General features: G+C 38.9%; 1 protein-coding gene across 3 annotated transcripts in view; it reads right to left on the bottom strand.

The window, feature by feature from the left end:
* Positions 1-17,454, bottom strand: part of PAMR1 (peptidase domain containing associated with muscle regeneration 1) — an 80,337-nt gene that overhangs the window by 42,136 nt on the left and 20,747 nt on the right. For 2 of the 3 annotated variants that reach the window (XM_070735026.1, XM_070735035.1), the window contains exons 4-6: positions 10,168-10,282; positions 8,650-8,867; positions 1-48 (exon numbers count right to left, since the gene is read on the bottom strand). The exon at positions 1-48 is cut by the window's left edge and continues 60 nt beyond it. In XM_070735026.1, coding sequence (XP_070591127.1) covers positions 1-48; positions 8,650-8,867; positions 10,168-10,282 — 381 coding nt within the window. The remainder of the gene's footprint in view (positions 49-8,649; positions 8,868-10,167; positions 10,283-17,454) is intronic. The other variant, XM_070735043.1, reaches the window with a different exon arrangement.

Below are 17,454 nucleotides of genomic sequence, written 5' to 3'. Positions count from 1 at the left end.
TATCAACGAGGCAGGTTCCATCATGCAGACATGGAGATGAAGAACAACCTGAAAATATACAAGACTTCTCAATTCCTTCCACCGGCTTTCACTTCTTTTCTCTCTTTTACACTCATTTATCTCTTAGTGAGAGACATTTATAATGTGAGTATTTGGGGGAATGTGATAAAACAACAATATGTGCTTGAAGCTGTGAGACAGTGATATTAAAAATGCTTCCACCTAACCCATCCTCTGCCTCATTAATCCTTCCTGTGATTCAAATCTTGTTGCCCAAATTTTATCAAAAACAAGGTAATAAGATATTATTGAGATCATTCCATGCTAAAACAACTATGTTTTTTAATTGAAGGAGCTCCCAAGAGAGAAGTTTAGATACACTATTTGTGTTCTTAAAGCCAGCTAATCTCTGAATAATATGTATGATTAGCTGTGTGTCACAACTGCATACAACTTGATAGATTTAGAGAATTAGGAATAAAGCAGCATGGAGGAAGCCACAGAGGAGAACTCTATAACTGCATTTACAGCAAAAGAGCCTATGGAGACCAAATAAAAGGGAAATGTCAATGCAAAGATCAAGCAACACTGCAAGCTGTCCAAAAAGGTTTTTAATGAAGGTGATGTGAAACTAAAGGCTCAGAAATGAAATATGCCAGAGGAGATGGAAAGAATCCCACCCATTATTAAATTATACAGCATAGAAACCGGTTATGTCACCTCAAGAAGGGTGGCATAGCAAACAAAAAAACAAACAAATATGTAAGTACTGCTCTTAGTGGTATAAGTACAGAGCTCTTTCAAATGTGGAGATCACATGACTGAGGCCATTTTGAGGCTCCAGGGTTGCCACAATGGAGATGAGGGTTATAGAGGGTGGAATAGTGATAGTTGGGTTTGGTAGCCAAAACAAAATAGTTTTCCTTGTAAACCAAGGACATTCCCACAGGTAGCTGAAGCAAGGAGGAGTGATGTTGCCCAAGCAACCTGACTGGACCATTGACTGATTGTTTGGGAGAAGGGGAAAACTTTTACTTTTAATTAGGTGAAAACTGAAAACATTTAGAATTGGTTTTCACCAACTTGTGCCAATATGAAATATCTGTTGGAGTAGCGTTTTGCAGAAGCTAGCCCACCCATAGCTAAAGGAGCTAGCCAGGATATCAGGAACTGCAGTCTTGAAGATAATTGAAGACAAGTACTGCAGAGTTTCTTAAGAGAATATTTACTTCTTTCATAGCAACACTAACTATTTACACTGTAGCTATTTCTTTGGAAGATACTATACATAGTAGTATAGTAACAGTCTATCCTCCATACCAGTGTTTTTCAACCAGTGTGCCGGGGCACACTAGTGTGCCGCGAAGCTCAGAGAGAAAAAAAGCAAGAGAGAGAAAAAAAGAGAGAAAGAAAGCAAGAGAGAGAGAAAGCAAGAGAGAAAGAAAGCAAGAGAGAGAGAGAAAGAAAGCAAGAGAGAAAGAGCGCGATAGAGCTAGAAAGAGAACAAGAGAGAGAGAGAAAACAAGAGAAAGAAAGAGAGAAAGAGAGAGAGAGAAAGAGAGGGAGGGAAGGAGAGAGAGAGAGAAAGACATAGAGGGAGGTAGGGAGGGAGGGAGAAAGAGAGCAAAAAAGAGAGGAAGGAAGGAAGAGAAAGAAAGAGGGATGGAGAGAGAGAGAAAGAAAGAGGAAGGAAGGGAGAGAAAGAGGGAAGGAGAAAAAAATAGAGTGAAGGGGAGGAAGAGAGAGAGAGAGGATTTTTTTGTCCAAACTTTTTTTAGCCGCCGCCCCCTCCCTGCTCAATGTGCCCCAGGGTTTCGTAAATGTAAAAAATGTGCCGCGGCTCAAAAAAGGTTGAAAATCACTGCTCCATACTAACCTACCCGGGCTTCATGTTTTGGGGAATCCAGAGCATGATGCCATGGTCTTTCGAGACTGAAGGATGCCAATGCAACTATACATAATACTCACATATCTCTATTCTACTGTTCTCAAGCCACTCCTAGCCACACTTATGCAAAAGTGCATCATGGTATATACATTTGTCAACCAATCAGGTTACATTACAGTCAGTAGAGTCACCATGACTAAACAGTTTTACATTGTTAAAGTCATTATATTGATTACAATTCTTCTCTCTGCAATTTGGGATATTGCATCAGGTATTCTGACAATATCCAATAAAACTAATCTTTGAGGAACCTACCTGCTCGGAGGTTTTTTTGCTATGGGTGCATTATTTGGAACCCTGACATTAAGCGGCTCTGAAGCAGGTAGGTTCCTCAAAGATTAGTTTTATTGGATATAGAACTTAGAACCCTGAAACTTAATAATAATAATAATAATAATAATTTATTGGATTTGTATGCCGCCCCTCTCCGCAGACTCAGGGCGGCTAACAACAATAATAAACACAACATGTACAATCCAATAATAAAAAACAACTAAAAACCCCTATTATAAAACCAAACATACACACAAACATACCATGCATAACTTGTAATGGCCTAGGGGGAAGAGCTATCTCAACTCCCCCATGCCTGGCGGTATAAATGAGTCTTGAGTAGTTTACGAAAGACAGGGAGGGTGGGAGCAGTTCTAATCTCCGGGGGGGAGTTGGTTCCAGAGGGCCGGGGCCGCCACAGAGAAGGCTCTTCCCCTGGGGCCCACCAAACGACATTGTTTAGTCGACAGGACCTGGAGAAGGCCAACTCTGTGGGACCTTATCGGTCGCTGGGATTTGTGCGGTAGCAGGCAGTTCCGGCCTGCTATACTAGGCCATTGCCCTAGTATTATCCTTCAAAGAATGGTTATGATAAGGCTTTTAAAAAGTTAATACTTAGAACTGCCATCTTAGAAAAGTTTCCCAAATACTTCCAGCCAATACATCAAAGTTCATGCAGTCATGAATCAGGAGTTCTAGAATTGCAATCCAAACTCAGTTGAGGTGGGAAAGATAGTCTTGAAAACATCAGTTTCCTCTTGAGGCTTTCAGTCCATCAATGGGGTCTGAACAATAAACACAGGAAGACGGCCAAGGAAATTGTGTTCCTCCATTTACACTGACCTTCAACTACTCTCAAGGCTTTTGTACTGGGAAAGATTTCACACAGCGGCAGTTTGTTAAGTTTGTGCTGCTGGAGGTCCTATAGCTCAGGCAAAATTTCTCCCACCCTCTTTGCTCATCATGCAAAGCACATCCCTTCTCATCAACAGTTTCAGGGAGCAGGTTAATGCTTTGCCATGAAGAGTGTTTTAAAAGTTTTTCATTCGAGCTGTATACAGTCAAACTAGAGTCTGCTCTGCATAGATTATCTGAGTAGCACCCACCTTATCTCTCCATAATTGCTGCTAAAAACTGGGGCGGAAATAAAGGGTGTGTGTGGCTGTAGCGGAATACCAAGCGGCTCTTCCCACTGAGAAGAAGAATTGAGAGCTATTAATCCCCCCTTGTATGGAATGTGTTAGTCCCTTGAGGGTGGGAGGCCTTTCTGCAACATATCCCACGTCAAGTCCCATTTCATGGAGGCGACTTTTGTCTTTTTATAGACCCTTTAATTAACATAGCCCTCCTTTTAGCAGCTACTGTGATGGTACTGTTTGTACTTTATGTAATAACAAGGGAGGGAAAAATCATGCCCAGCAGATCAAATAGGGACACAATCAAAAGTAGACCAAGCAATGGACTTTGAAGCGGAGGGACACTATTTGAGACTTTTTCGAGATTCTAAAAGGCCTTCCGGCACAAAAGCCATTGGAGGCCTCCTCTACAGTCCATCTTTGCCCTGTATCCTATCAACATTATTTTTTTCTTTATTATCAATTGTCCATTGCTGTCAATGCTCCAAGACAAATAAGAATGGATGGAAAGAGCCAGCATTCTGAATTCATTCTTGGGAATGGAGTTGAAATGACTCAATTTGCTGGCTTGAAAAACAATTTTTGATCTGCCCGATTGTTTCAAAGAGCAAAGTATGTCTTGAATTCAGCCTTAAGTGGGAAGCTGAGGACTAGAATTACTTTTCAATACCTCATTGTGTTTTTTTTTTAACGTGGAACTCTCACAATTTTTCTCCATCCAATTTTCACAAAATGGAAGTATTGTGAAAGAAACCAGTTCATCTAGGACAGTAATGATGAACCTACGGCATGGGTGCCAAAGGTGGTATGTGGAGCTGTATCTGCTGGCACGTAGGCCATTGCCCTACCTCAGCTCCAATGGGCATGTGTTTGTTGGCCAGCTGATTCTTGGCTCGTACAGAGAGTATGGGAGGGCGTTTTTTGGCTTCCAGAGAGCCTCCAGTGGAATGGAGGAGGACATTTTTACCCTCTTCAGTATCCAGGAAAGCCTTTGGAGCCTGGGAAGGGTGAAACACGAGCCTACTGGGCCCATCAGAAGTTGGGAAACAGGTCGTTTCCGGCCTCCAGAGGTTAGGGGAAGCTGTTTCCGCCCTCCCTAGGCATTGAAATGTGGGTGTGGGCACTCACACATACACAATAGCAAGCCCACATGCTCTTTTGGCACCCAAGGAAAAAAAAGTTCACCATCACTGATCTAGGAGGTATAGATCATCGCAGTGTTGCTATGCATATGTACCAGTGGAGGGTTCCTACCGGTGCACTAGGAGACTCCTTTCTGGTAGTGATCACCAGATTGCACAACTTGAGTGTGACCGCTTCAGTGCCATCTTTGCCAGTCCATCCAGTGTCCATCTTTTTTTCTGCATTTTTGGACCTTTTTCATTTCCTGCGCATGCACAGAAGCAAAATCTCACAAGGGATGCAAGCGCTGGCACATGCGCACAAATCATGAGGATGCATGCACAGCGTGCTGGTATGTGGGTAAGTGCAACCCGCCACTGATATGTACGCATCACACTATTCTCTTTGGCGATAAGAATCATTAGGCAAAGCACAGAAAAGAGTAAGAAACAGCAAGCCAAATGAATTAAGTTATGAGATAAAGCAGTGTTTTCCCAACCTTGGCAACTTGAAGATATCTGGACTTCAACTCCCAGAATTCCCCAGCCAGCATTTGCTGGCTGGGGAATTCTGGGAGCTGAAGTCCAAATATCTTCAAGTTGCCAAGGTTGGGAAACACTGAGATAAAGGGGACATAAACACTGAGCTAAAAGGGAACCACTGCATGGCTAGTTCTATTTTACCCCTTGCTATCCTTCCTTATTTCTTTTTCTATATAAACCATCCTGTTTCTACCACTGCTTACACTGTCTTTCATACCTTAAACTTCTCCCAGCCTCTCTGTTGCCTTCATGCTCACTGTTGTTCCCTTTGAATAGAGGAACAATAACAGCATTCTTCCAATTATCAGGCTCAGACACAATCTTCACACATAATTAAACAAGAAGCACAAACGTTCCATAAGCAGTCTGCATTTTAATTTTTCTCCACTTAAACAATCTACACCTATTGCCTTTCCAATTTTCAACATTATCACATTGTATTTTGGGGGGGCAGGTAACTACCATTCCTGTATAAATGTCTAAAATACTGTACTGCAAGCATTCGATCACTTCAAGTATTTCCAAAATAATTTCATAATTTTTATAATTCCCTTTATTAGACTGGCGACTCCTTGCCTAGACCTCATCATCCACTTTCAAAATCGTATTTTATTTGCATCAAAATTACTTTTTTTCTGTCTATTGCAATCTTTATTGTTGACTATTCTCTTTCATCCCTATTCTCCTTTTTTGCTATATGTATTCTCTTTCATCCCTATTCTCTTTTTTTGCTATATGTATCATATATATATATATTCTCATTATCATTTTTACAGCAATCATTTACTTTTTGTATTTATTAAATTTATACATTGACTAATGTGAAAACCAAATCCTAATTTTAACTCAAGCAGACTCATGGAATTCTATACTGGCTACATGTTGCAAACCTACAAAATGCCATCTTTCAGCTGTGGCGAGGGGGGCGTTTGCCCAGGTTCGCCTGGTGCACCAGTTGCGGCCCTATCTGGACCGGGACTCATTGCTCAAAGTCACTCATGCCCTCATCACCTCGAGGTTCGACTACTGTAATGCTCTCTACATGGGGCTACCTTTGAAAAGTGTTCGGAAACTTCAGATCGTGCAGAATGCAGCTGCGAGAGCAGTCATGGGCTTACCTAGGTATGCCCATGTTTCGCCATCACTCCGCAGTCTGCATTGGCTGCCGATCAATTTCCGGTGACAATTCAAAGTGTTGGTTATGACCTTTAAAGCCCTTCATGGCACTGGACCAGAATATCTCCGAGACAGCCTTCTGCCGCACGAATCCCAGCGACCGATTAGGTCCCACAGAGTGGGCCTTCTCCGGGTCCCATCAACTAAACAATGTCGGTTGGCGGGCCCCAGGGAAAGAGCTTTCTCTGTGGCGGCCCTGACTCTCTGGAACCAACTCCCCCCAGAGATTAGAACTGCCCCTACTCTCCCTGCCTTCCGTAAACTCCTTAAAACCCACCTTTGCCATCAGGCATGGGGGAACTGAAACACCTCCCCCGGGCATGTACAATTTATGCATGGTATGTTTATGTGTGTGCTTGTTAGTAAATGGGGTTCTTTTTAAACTTTTTAAAATATTTTAAATTTATTTGGATTTGTTACGATTTGTTATATTTTGCTGTGAGCCGCCCCGAGTCCGCGGAGAGGGGCAGCATACAAATCTAAATAAATAATAAATAAATGCCATTGCCCAATGCTCATATCCTACCAATATGCACAGTAATGACAAGTATAGAATATCATAACCAGTTAAATACTACTTTATTGTTTCACATTTATTACCCCTAGGAATTATTCCCAGATCTATTTTACAACATTGACACAAATCCAGAAGCTGGGTCAATTTATTTTGAGTCCTGCTCAAATGTAGGTAAAACTCAACAAATCCAACTCCTGCTGTACAAACCTTCCGTGCATTCTATCCTTCAGTGGGGTCTAATTCTACCTCTATTAGGAATTGTTCCCTTGCTCACCTTTGCCTCACTGTTGTGCATTTCTCTGCATTTCCATTTTAGTAGGAATTCCAGATCAGTTTCACTTTAAGGAAAGTGGGATTAGAAACAGTAGTATAGCTGTTTGGAAGCAACAATAATAAAAAGGAGGTTGCATTTTTAAGGAATTGTATGAATGAATACATGTAAGTAGTGTTGGGCGAACCGAACCCGTACAATTCGGGTCTGTACTGAATTTTGTGGTGTTTGGCATGCTGGACCCGAACCTGATTTTTTTTAAAAAATTCATGCTTTGGTTCGGTGTTCGTGCCGAACACCGTGAAAGCCACCGCCCGGCTGTCCTCTGCTGAGAAGAGGAGGAGGAGCCGAGCGCCGGTGGCAGCGGAGGAAGGCGAACACCGGGGAGCTGTCAGCCAGCCGGGAGGCACAAAAGGAGCTGGAGAATCCAGCTGGAGAATCCAGCTGGAGAATCCAGGAAGTGATCACCTTGGTGTCCTTAGCAACCTGCTGGTATACGTGATGCCAAAGCTCCGCCCCCGGAATCTCTTCGTGGGAGGGATTCCCCAGTTCCTTCAAAGGGAGGTCTTTTCATGTAAAAAAAATAAAATTTATTTTTACGAAAAAGGACGCCGCAGCGGCGCTGAAAGCTAAGGGAGGTCTTTTCACATAAAAATTAAAAAAAATATTTTTACATGAAAGGACCTCCCTTTGTTTGTGGCGCCGCTGCGGCATCCTTTTTCGTAAAAATAAAAATAAATAAAAATAAAAAATTCATTAAAATAAAAAACGATGGGATTCCGGGGGTGGAGCTTTGGTGCCACAAACCGTTCGGGTTTGGCCGAACTTCGCGTGAAGTTCGTCTGAACCTGCCGAACCCGAACACCGTTGGGTTCGCCCATCACTACATGTAAGTTCTTAGGATTCCAATTAGTTGTATGAGGTGTATGAGGTGCAAAATAAAGTATGGTGGATAGAATGTTTCTGCTTATTTGTAAAAAAACTGTTATTAATATCCATGTATCTCCCACCCTGATGGGGCTTGGTTTTTGTCCCGTGCCTTAGATAGGATGTTGTGGATTTTTAGTGGTTATATTTTCTGTTTGAGATTGTGTGTTTTTGGGTTTTGTGAACATGAATTTTTTCTTTCTACTTTAAAAAAAAAAAATATTGTTATTTTGTCTTACTTTCACCAGAGGTTTTTGGGCAGCCTTTAAATGTCACAGATAAATCCATTTCATAAATAAGTTTTTACCACTTCTTTGTATTTTGTTATGTTAATACAAACTATAACTCTATACTTGTTTGACAAATGCAATAAAATATAAAAAAATAAAAAATAAATTGTAATGATGCTTTCCTACACATTGAATTGTTATTTTCTTCTATCTACTTAAAATTATGGGTAAATCTTACATCACAGTCAATCTGAAGTTGACCTCAAAGAAATTGGTCGATTAGATAAGAATACATGTTTGCAGCTTCAAAGAATTGGGAACTAGTTATGAAAAAAAAAGCCTAGAAAAATTGGGTTGTTTGCAGATAAAATCAGCCATGGATCACTTTTTACAATTGTAATTGAGCTTGTTTTCATGTCAGGACCTTAATATAATGCATTTCAATAGCATTAAAAAGTTTTTAAAAATTATAAAGTCAAGCTATTTTAGTTAAAACACTTTTCTTACCTGTAATTTCTTCAAAAACTGCATGAAATCCATCAAAATTTTTGGAACCATCTGAATGAAAAAGGACATGAAGTGAGGAACCAGTGCTTCGGATTGGGAGAGGCCTGTCATTGCCACAGAAACGTTTAATTAACTTGCTGTCAACACTGTCCCCATCACGGACTTCCACATAATCGTACTGACACATGTAGTCAAACTCTAGACTCAGCATGGCAAACCTTAACCAGAGAGAAAGAGAGAGAACTAGAGACAGAGGACAAAATCAGGTGCAAAAACTATATCTCTTTGCTATTTGTACTATAGGACTGAATTTCTACTTTGCTTCTGCACTCTCCTGATTCTCAAAGGCTTTTCACCTGCAGTTTTTGCAAATTACATAAAACAGAGTTAATAAAAGAGACCACAAGTAGAATTACTGTAGCACCAATATTCTTTCGAATCTGTAGGAAGCTTCTATAAAACGAACAGCCCTCTTCCAAACTTCATCATAATTCAAGAAGACTCATTTTGAAACTGGTGGAGAATGTAGAGAAATATAGAAACATAGAAGACTGACGGCAGAAAAAGACCTCACGATCCATCTAGTCTGCCCTTATACTAATTTCTGTATTTTATCTTCTGTATTTTATCTTCTGTATTTTATCCCAGGCATGTTTAAATTCAGTTACTGTGGATTTACCAACCACGTCTTCTGGAAGTTTGTTCCAAGGATCTACTACTCTTTCAGTAAAATAATATTTTCTCATGTTGCTTTTGATCTTTCCCCCAACTAACTTCAGATTGTGTCCCCTTGTTCTTGTGTTCACTTTCCTATTAAAAACACTTCCCTCCTGGACCTTATTTAACCCTTTAACATATGTAAATGTTTCGATCATGTCCCCCCTTTTCCTTCTGTCCTCCAGATTGAGTTCATTAAGTCTTTCCTGCTACTAAATAATCCCAAAGGTACTTTTTCAAACGGAAACTATACCTCCTTTGTGTTCCTTGAAGATATTTCACTTCCAACATGCTTTTTGGATGAGAAGTGAAACATCTTCAAGGAAAACTAAGGAAGTCCAGTTGCCTTTTGAAAAAGCACCTTTGGGACAACCATGAACTGAAAATCTCTATAGAAATAATGTCTCAACAGTGAAGAATATGCCTTCATGAACAAGTTTCTAGTAAATTCTCGGAATGATCTTCCATTAATAAAGAAGGTCCAGGAGTCAATAAACTGATAATATATCCTGTTGCATTTATTTTTAATGTTTTTAAACTAACAAAGAAAGACAAAGGCAGACATTTATTTATTTAGATACTTTGTATTCTGTGAAATAATAATAATAATAATAATAATAATAATAATTATTATTATTATTATTATTTAGATTTGTATGCCGCCCCTCTCCGTAGACTCGGGATAGCTCTGGGGAGGAGCCAGTAAAATTCCTTTGGTAATAGATTTGAAATATTAGTCTGATACTCAATACACCTTTCTCCACACATATAAACTGAAAATTCAGTACATTAAAACCCTACCTCAATTCAACCGCAAATCCAGGTTTGGCATTTATAACCCACTCACATTGGGCATTCAGTGGATAGCTCTCCAATAAAATCTGACCCTTGGAAGCTTGGAGAATCTGCCCACACCCTAAAGGGAAGAAGAAGAAAAATCACATAGCTATTTATAAATTTATCTCAGGAAGAAAAAAAATCACATAGCTATTTATAAATTTATCTCAGGAAGAAAAAAAAATCACATAGATATTTATAAATTTATCCCAGGAACAATGCCAAATACAAGTTATTGATCATATGCAATTGACCAATATGCATATGCATTGAGAAAATCTTCTCAAATACCTGACTAGTTTACAACTAAATGAAATGTTGAATAAAAGAGACATCAGCAACTGGTTATAAGTGGTCTTGACATATAACACACCAGATTTAACTGTGGTTGAAAAGAAGAAAGTGTGGATAATTGCTATGATAATACCAAGGAATAAGAGGAGAAAAAGAACTGGAGAAGTCTACCAGAATCATGATTTGAAAATTTAGGTTGAATTTATTTATTATTAGATTTGTATGCCGCCCCTCTCCGTAGACTCAATTGTAATCCTTAATTACAACCACAACTGAGACCAAAATGTATGTTGATAAGTGAGAAATTTGTTAAGTGTGTTTTGTCCCTAACTCTAAAATGGTTAAATCCACTTTTCTTGTCACATTTGTCAAGTTAATCACTGCAATTGTTAAATTAGTATCACAATTGTTGTGTGAAACTGCTTGTCAGAAGGTTGCAAAAGCTGATCACATGACCCTGGGACATTGCAATCATCATAAATGTCAAGCATCCGAATGTAAATCACATGACCATGAGGATGATGCAATGGTCATAAGTGTGAAAAATGGGCATGTCACTATTCTTAGTACTGTTGTAACTTTGAATGGTCACTAAGTGAACTCTTATAAGTCGAGGACTATCTGTATAGCATAAACAGGCCATGGTCCCATTGGTTATCAGCATACTGAAAGACAAACTAAACAATCTTTTTTTTAAAAAAAAATAAAGTTTTATTGTTTTTCTACATAATACAGCTCTACATATACCTTAATTCAGAACAAAATACACATAGTTATAAATTTCTATTTAATAAAACATCCTAATTTGCACCTTTTATACTTTCATTACCTGCTTGTTTCCTCTTTATATCATTATTTCCTCCCTCTACCTTCTTTCTCCTTTTCTGTCACTTTCCTACTTCCCTCCTCTCCCCTTCTTCCCTTCCTTCTCTGCTTCCTTTTCTCCCTCTTACCCTTTCCCTCAATGTGTCTAGTCACATTCCATCTTATAGTTAACAGACAGGTAACATATGTCATTAAATCCATTTTTGGATTCTTTTTCTCCCACTTTTCTCCCACTGAGCAGCTATTTATTATCCAGATGTCAAAAGTAAAGGAGGTACCATTGGATTTGTATACCATAATTTTTTTAATTGAATTATTGATGTATTTAAACAATTTGATGTTGTTGGTACTTTACATTGTACTGTGATTGGTGAGAAAAAAAAATTGTGGAAGAATTAATTTAATTATCGGTGCATCTCTTAAACTTGATTTTTCTTTCTTTCCCTGCACCCAAATCTAGGCATATATCTTACATTTTCCTAAGTATATTCATTACTATCTTGATGTTGCCTCCTCAATTACTTAATTTTGTCACCTGGACCTACCACCTTCAATTTTCTATCTTCCTTAATCAATGTTACTTATATTCAATGCATACTCATTTTCTAACCAATCATAAAGTTCTACCCATACATTATAGTATTCAGAGTCTTCCTTATCTTTAATTTTCACTGTCAATCTGCATAATCCAATATTTTTTTAATTACCTCCTTTTCAGCAGGGGCTTTTGTTGATTTCCATTTTTGCGCAAATGCAATTCTAGCTGCTGTAATTCAGGGTTTCTCTCAGAGTGGGGAAACACTGTACCACTGTGACATTTGGCCATGCCCTTTTCCTCTGACATACCAAAAAATCTTGAAGGGCACTTAGAAAATTTTCACATTAATAAATGTGGATGAATGTGACTGAATGGTTTTAATGACATGGGTTTCTAGGTTTGTTAAATTGGATTTTAGTATGTTTAATGGATTTTAGCTTTAAATTGGTTTAGTTTTAACTTTGATTTCTACTGTGTCATTTTATTTATTTATTTATTTATTTATTGGATTTGTATGCCGCCCCTCTCCGTAGGCTTGGGACGATCTCCGTAGACTATGTCTATGTATTTTTATGCTGCAAGCCGCCCTGAGTCTCTGGAGAAAGGCAGCCTAGAAATTGAAATAATAAATAAATAAAATAAATTTTTGCCTGTCCAATTTGCAAAAGAAGGCTTTACTCGAAAGAGCTTACATCCTACAGTGACACTTAAACAACAACACCATTAAACAATATCTACCTATCCCAGGCCATTGAGAAGGGCACAATAGATAAAATGGATAAAAGTGCCAAAAACTGCGACCAACCTTAACAATAGCCCTCTTTTTTCCCTTTCCCCACCAAAACTAATTGCTTACATGAATTTTCTGTGGCAAAAATGGCAAAAGGAGTGACAGAGTTTTTTTCGCAGTCTTAAATTCTAATACACAAACGAACAAGGACTCCAAAGACAGTAAAGAATGTAAAACTATTATTTTGATATTGGCTGGTAATAACTGATACACAATAGCAGTCTTGCTTAGGTTTTTCAGGAGAACTTTTATGGAACCATGGTCATTAGGAAGAACTGGTGCCATTCTAAGATGGGTTTACATTGAAACTCTGGGAATTCTTAACACATTTAGAAAAATCCAATTAAGAAGAGGCTCCTCTAATGAACAGTGATGTGGCTGGATCATCTTCAGTAACGTGCCAAATGCCCTATCTCCGTATTTCCTGTACCCTTCTACCTTGCTAAGATTTGTCAATTCCTATAAATGCAAATCATTTGCCAGTTTACCCTCAATTACCCTCAGCTATGTGGATTCCAATAAAACACAAAACAAGCTCAGAATGGTCTGTCATAAGTGCTTCATTCCACACCAGGGCTTCTTGGCTCCTGATGTGAAAAACTGGAGAATTAATTACATTGCCCCCATGACTGTCATTAGGATGCTGTTGAGATATGCCAGGATCCGCTGGAAACTAATGTAGCTTCCCACACTGGGGAGAGGAAACGTAGCACAGTTGCTGGCTCTCTTCTCAAAACAACCTGAGACAAAGCTGCAGGAAACCTTCTTCAGAAGGACTGACAAGGGTCCTTGAATCACCTCAGAGAACATTCCCTTTTCATTAGAAGGGGGCTTTTCTGTTTCTTTCTTTCTCTTGCCGATGGCAAGAGAACTGGTGCAAAGAGATGGAGCCGTGCAAGGAATACTGAATGCACCTTTCTTTGGAGAACAGTACAATTTGAACTTGTATAATTTTTCTGCCAAGGAAGTAGGACTGGCCAACAAAGCAGGTGGTCCAAAGGCTAAAGAGAAAGCCATTCAATGAATGCTCCGGAGAAACAAGCTCCTATTTGCTACAAACCATTTCTTCATGGAACATATACATGGTCAGATTGGATTGTCATTTTTTTTCTGTTTCAAATTCATCCACCAGAGGGATACGCAATATCTGCCCATCATTTGATATTTAATTATCAACTAGGCAGCTTCCAATAGAAGCATACCTTTATTTCTAAAGGAGAGGAGGCAGGGAGGGAGGGAGAGAGAAAGAGCGAAAGAGAGAGAAAGGAGGAAGAGAGATGCTTAGGAAGAGAAGAGAGTCGGAAAGGAATCAATTCTGAAAGTCTGTCACAATCACTCTTCCTTTTCTGTCTGGAAAAAAGATGTCAAAATATTTTGGAACATAATTTTTGCCTGAAGCCAAAGAATTAGAGTAAATATACAAATACACTCACAGTAACAGATATTTTTAAATATACAGTAACTGTCTTCTTAAATAGGTGGCCATGAAATTGACCATGAAATCGACCATAAAAGAGAAAACCACAGATTTAAACCTAATCAGTGCAAGAATTTAAGATTTAAATTCTGGCTTCTGAATAGCATAAATGGGAAGAAAAGTATGCCTGAAAATAAATGGTATCCTTGGTGAATTTCAATATTTAATATTCAAAACAGAGAATAAGATACGAGAGTGCAGTATCCCCTTGATTGTTTAATATGTTTATGGATAATTTTGCTTATAGTAACATTAGAGGCTCATTGATTTGTAATATAAACATGTGTGTACTCATATATAGAAATGCCATGTAGTTGACTGAACATTCAAAGGAATTGAAGTAAATGTTAAATTGTGTGATGCACACAGATTATGGATCTGGGACAAAGAAAACAAAGTGAATGCTGTGAGTTACTTCTTATTGATGAAGACATCAATCAGATAAACAGACATATCTTGGTAAAATGCCTGCAAAATGTAGAAAAATAGATAGAAAAAAATAAGGCTATATATGCTGGTAGAAAGCAGTCGAAACTGGGTAGTACCAGCAGTAGGTTGCTACTAGTATGGCCCGGATCTACGAACCAGGAGCAGTGGCAGTGGGAGGCTCCGCCCACCTACTCCGGACACTTCTGTGCATGTGTAGGAGCATTGCACATGTCCACGGGTGCATACGCAAACTAGTAGCGATGGGTTTTGCAGACCGTTACTGGATAGTACAGATATTCCATAGGCCATGTGTTTAACAATAATTCAAACTTATGACTTGTAGCCAGTGAAGGGCTACCAAAAATTTTACTACCACTGTGGGCGTGGCTTATGCAGGATGCCCTGCATTTTCTTTCAACATCTTTCAGTGCAAATTGGGTGCTCTGGGGTGGAATTCTTTATATCCTATTGAAAACTGAAGATAAATGGCTATAGTAAGATGTTAGCCCTCTAAAACAGAGGTCTTCAAACTTGGCAACTTTATGAGGCGTGGACTTCAACTCCCAGAATTCCTCAGCCAGCTATGCTGACTGAGGAATTCTGGGAGTTGAAGTCCACGCCTCATAAAGTTGCCAAGGTTCGAGACCACTGCTCTAAAAGAATTGTTAATGACCTCATATGTGAAAATGCTGCTTTTACAAGTTTACATAGTAAGGCTTATCTACATATAGTTGTAAGCCTACTTTCTCTTTCCTTCCATTACCTTCCATTTCCTTTGTTCCTTAACCAACTTTACCCTCTTCTTCTTCTTCCTTCATTTTCATCCTTTCTGGAAGAAATGAGAATATGACGAATACGAGGAAGCTTCTGGGTGACATGGTTGCTGTTTGTGATAGAGACTGATAGGTAGATGTAAATGAAGATAACTGATTGTGTAATTGTACTGGATTTACGGGCAATTGACTGATTTTCCCCAGTGTGATCTACTACCAATCTGGTCATTCACATCTTTCTGTAATACATATTGCTGTTGTATTTATGTTCCACCACCTTGTTTCTCTTCATCTTCTCTTCCTTTCCACATCTTTCCCTGACTTCTGAGGAGAGCAGGCTCATAATTGGATAATTTGACCCTAGACATTCGTGCTTTGGGTGAGGACCGTGGATTGATTTGTTCTATGAGCCATTTCTTTGTTTTCTTGGCAATCCATAGGACTCTCATGAGTCTTGTCCCACATTGATTTTCAAAGCATCAGTGCTTTTTCTACCTTACTTCTGTAGAATAAAGTTTTTGCTTCCATACTGTGTCACATTGCCTGTCTATTTCTGATCTTTTTAGATTCAGATACATCACAACATCTAAATAACTTTTCTAAGACCTCCATTCAGTGAAAGGCTACCGCCTTCTGCTGCACGAATCCCAGCGACCAGTTAGGTCCCACAGAATGGGTCTTCTCCGGGTCCTGTCAACTAAACAATGCCACTTGGCGGAACCCAGGGGAAGAGCCTTCTCTGTGGCGGCCCCGGCCCTCTGGAACCAACTCCCCCCAGAGATTAGAATTGCCCCCACCCTCCTTGCCTTTCGTAAGCTACTTAAAACCCACCTCTGCCGCCAGGCATGGGGGAATTGAGATTCCCTTTCCCCCTAGGCCTTTACAATTTTATGCATGGTATGTCTGTATGTATGTTTGGGTTTTTTTATATGAATGGGTTTTTAATCGTTTTTAGTATTGGATTATTATTGTATGCTGTTTTATGATTGCTGTTAGCCGCCCCGAGTCTTCAGAGAGGGGCAGCATATAAATCCAATAAATAAATAAAATTTGTACTACCACACTGTGGGCATGGCTTATGCATTTGAAAATGCCCTGCATTTTCTTTCAACATCTTTAAGTGCAAAATGGTTGCTTTGGGGTGGAGCTCCATTTACACTACCCCACTGTGTTCCCTCTCCGTCCAGGCAGTAGCCCATCCCTGCCTCCATTGCTACATTACATTATACAGAGACTAACATTTGGTAACATTTAACTTTACATTGTCCTATTTTAATTGATAAAAGCACTACAATTTTATTCACAGGTAACTGAAATTAAAATCCACTTAATTCAATGCCATACCTCTTGGCAATTGTGTATGAGAATGCTCTATTCTTGTGGTGCCTTTATTGATAGCAAAAAGGGAACCTTTTAAAAACAGAAATGATGTGTTTTATAATATAGGTTTGCAGTGAAAGAATCACAGATATTTATACTCAATCTACTCTTCAGATCAACTTATTTCCAGAACAATTCAATGCAGGCTTTTTTAAAAATCAAAACTAATTGTATTCAGTCAGTATTGCATCCATATTCAAAGGTAAAACATTTAAAATGCTGCAGTGATGAAATTTTGCATATTAGTCTTCACTTATTAGTCTTTGCACATGCAATGATTTCTTGCTAATGTGTAACAAGTTATTTTAAGCAATTATCCCTCCCCCCCCACTGAAGAATCTTATTTTAGTTATATTCTTATTTATAGATATATTCTTATTTGTCCTAGCAAATCTCATGTGCACCACTTGCAGGATACAACTTGGTACTACGATCAAGACAGCAAATAAACAGAAAGAAAACAATTTGCAGAGATGTCCAAATTGTGCCTCTAAACCAACATATATTTCTTTTGCCGTTCGATCCATATGGTCTAATTTTCTGCAAATGCAGAAGGTGTATATATCCGCAAACCCAGCAATGAATATTCTCCTTACACTTTCTTTGCTTAACTATTCTTACCAATTTCCCAATATATATATAAGGATTTTACTCACACCTGAAAAAAATAATTCAAATTATCTTTTGCTGACGAAGCACCTTTCCTTCCCCACCCAAAAGCCCTGGAAAAATATTCAGATTAGGC

Source organism: Erythrolamprus reginae, chromosome 1 (genome assembly GCF_031021105.1).
Source record: "Erythrolamprus reginae isolate rEryReg1 chromosome 1, rEryReg1.hap1, whole genome shotgun sequence".
In the NCBI taxonomy this organism is placed as follows: domain Eukaryota; kingdom Metazoa; phylum Chordata; class Lepidosauria; order Squamata; family Dipsadidae; genus Erythrolamprus; species Erythrolamprus reginae.
This window is presented reverse-complemented; position numbering and strand designations above follow the sequence as displayed.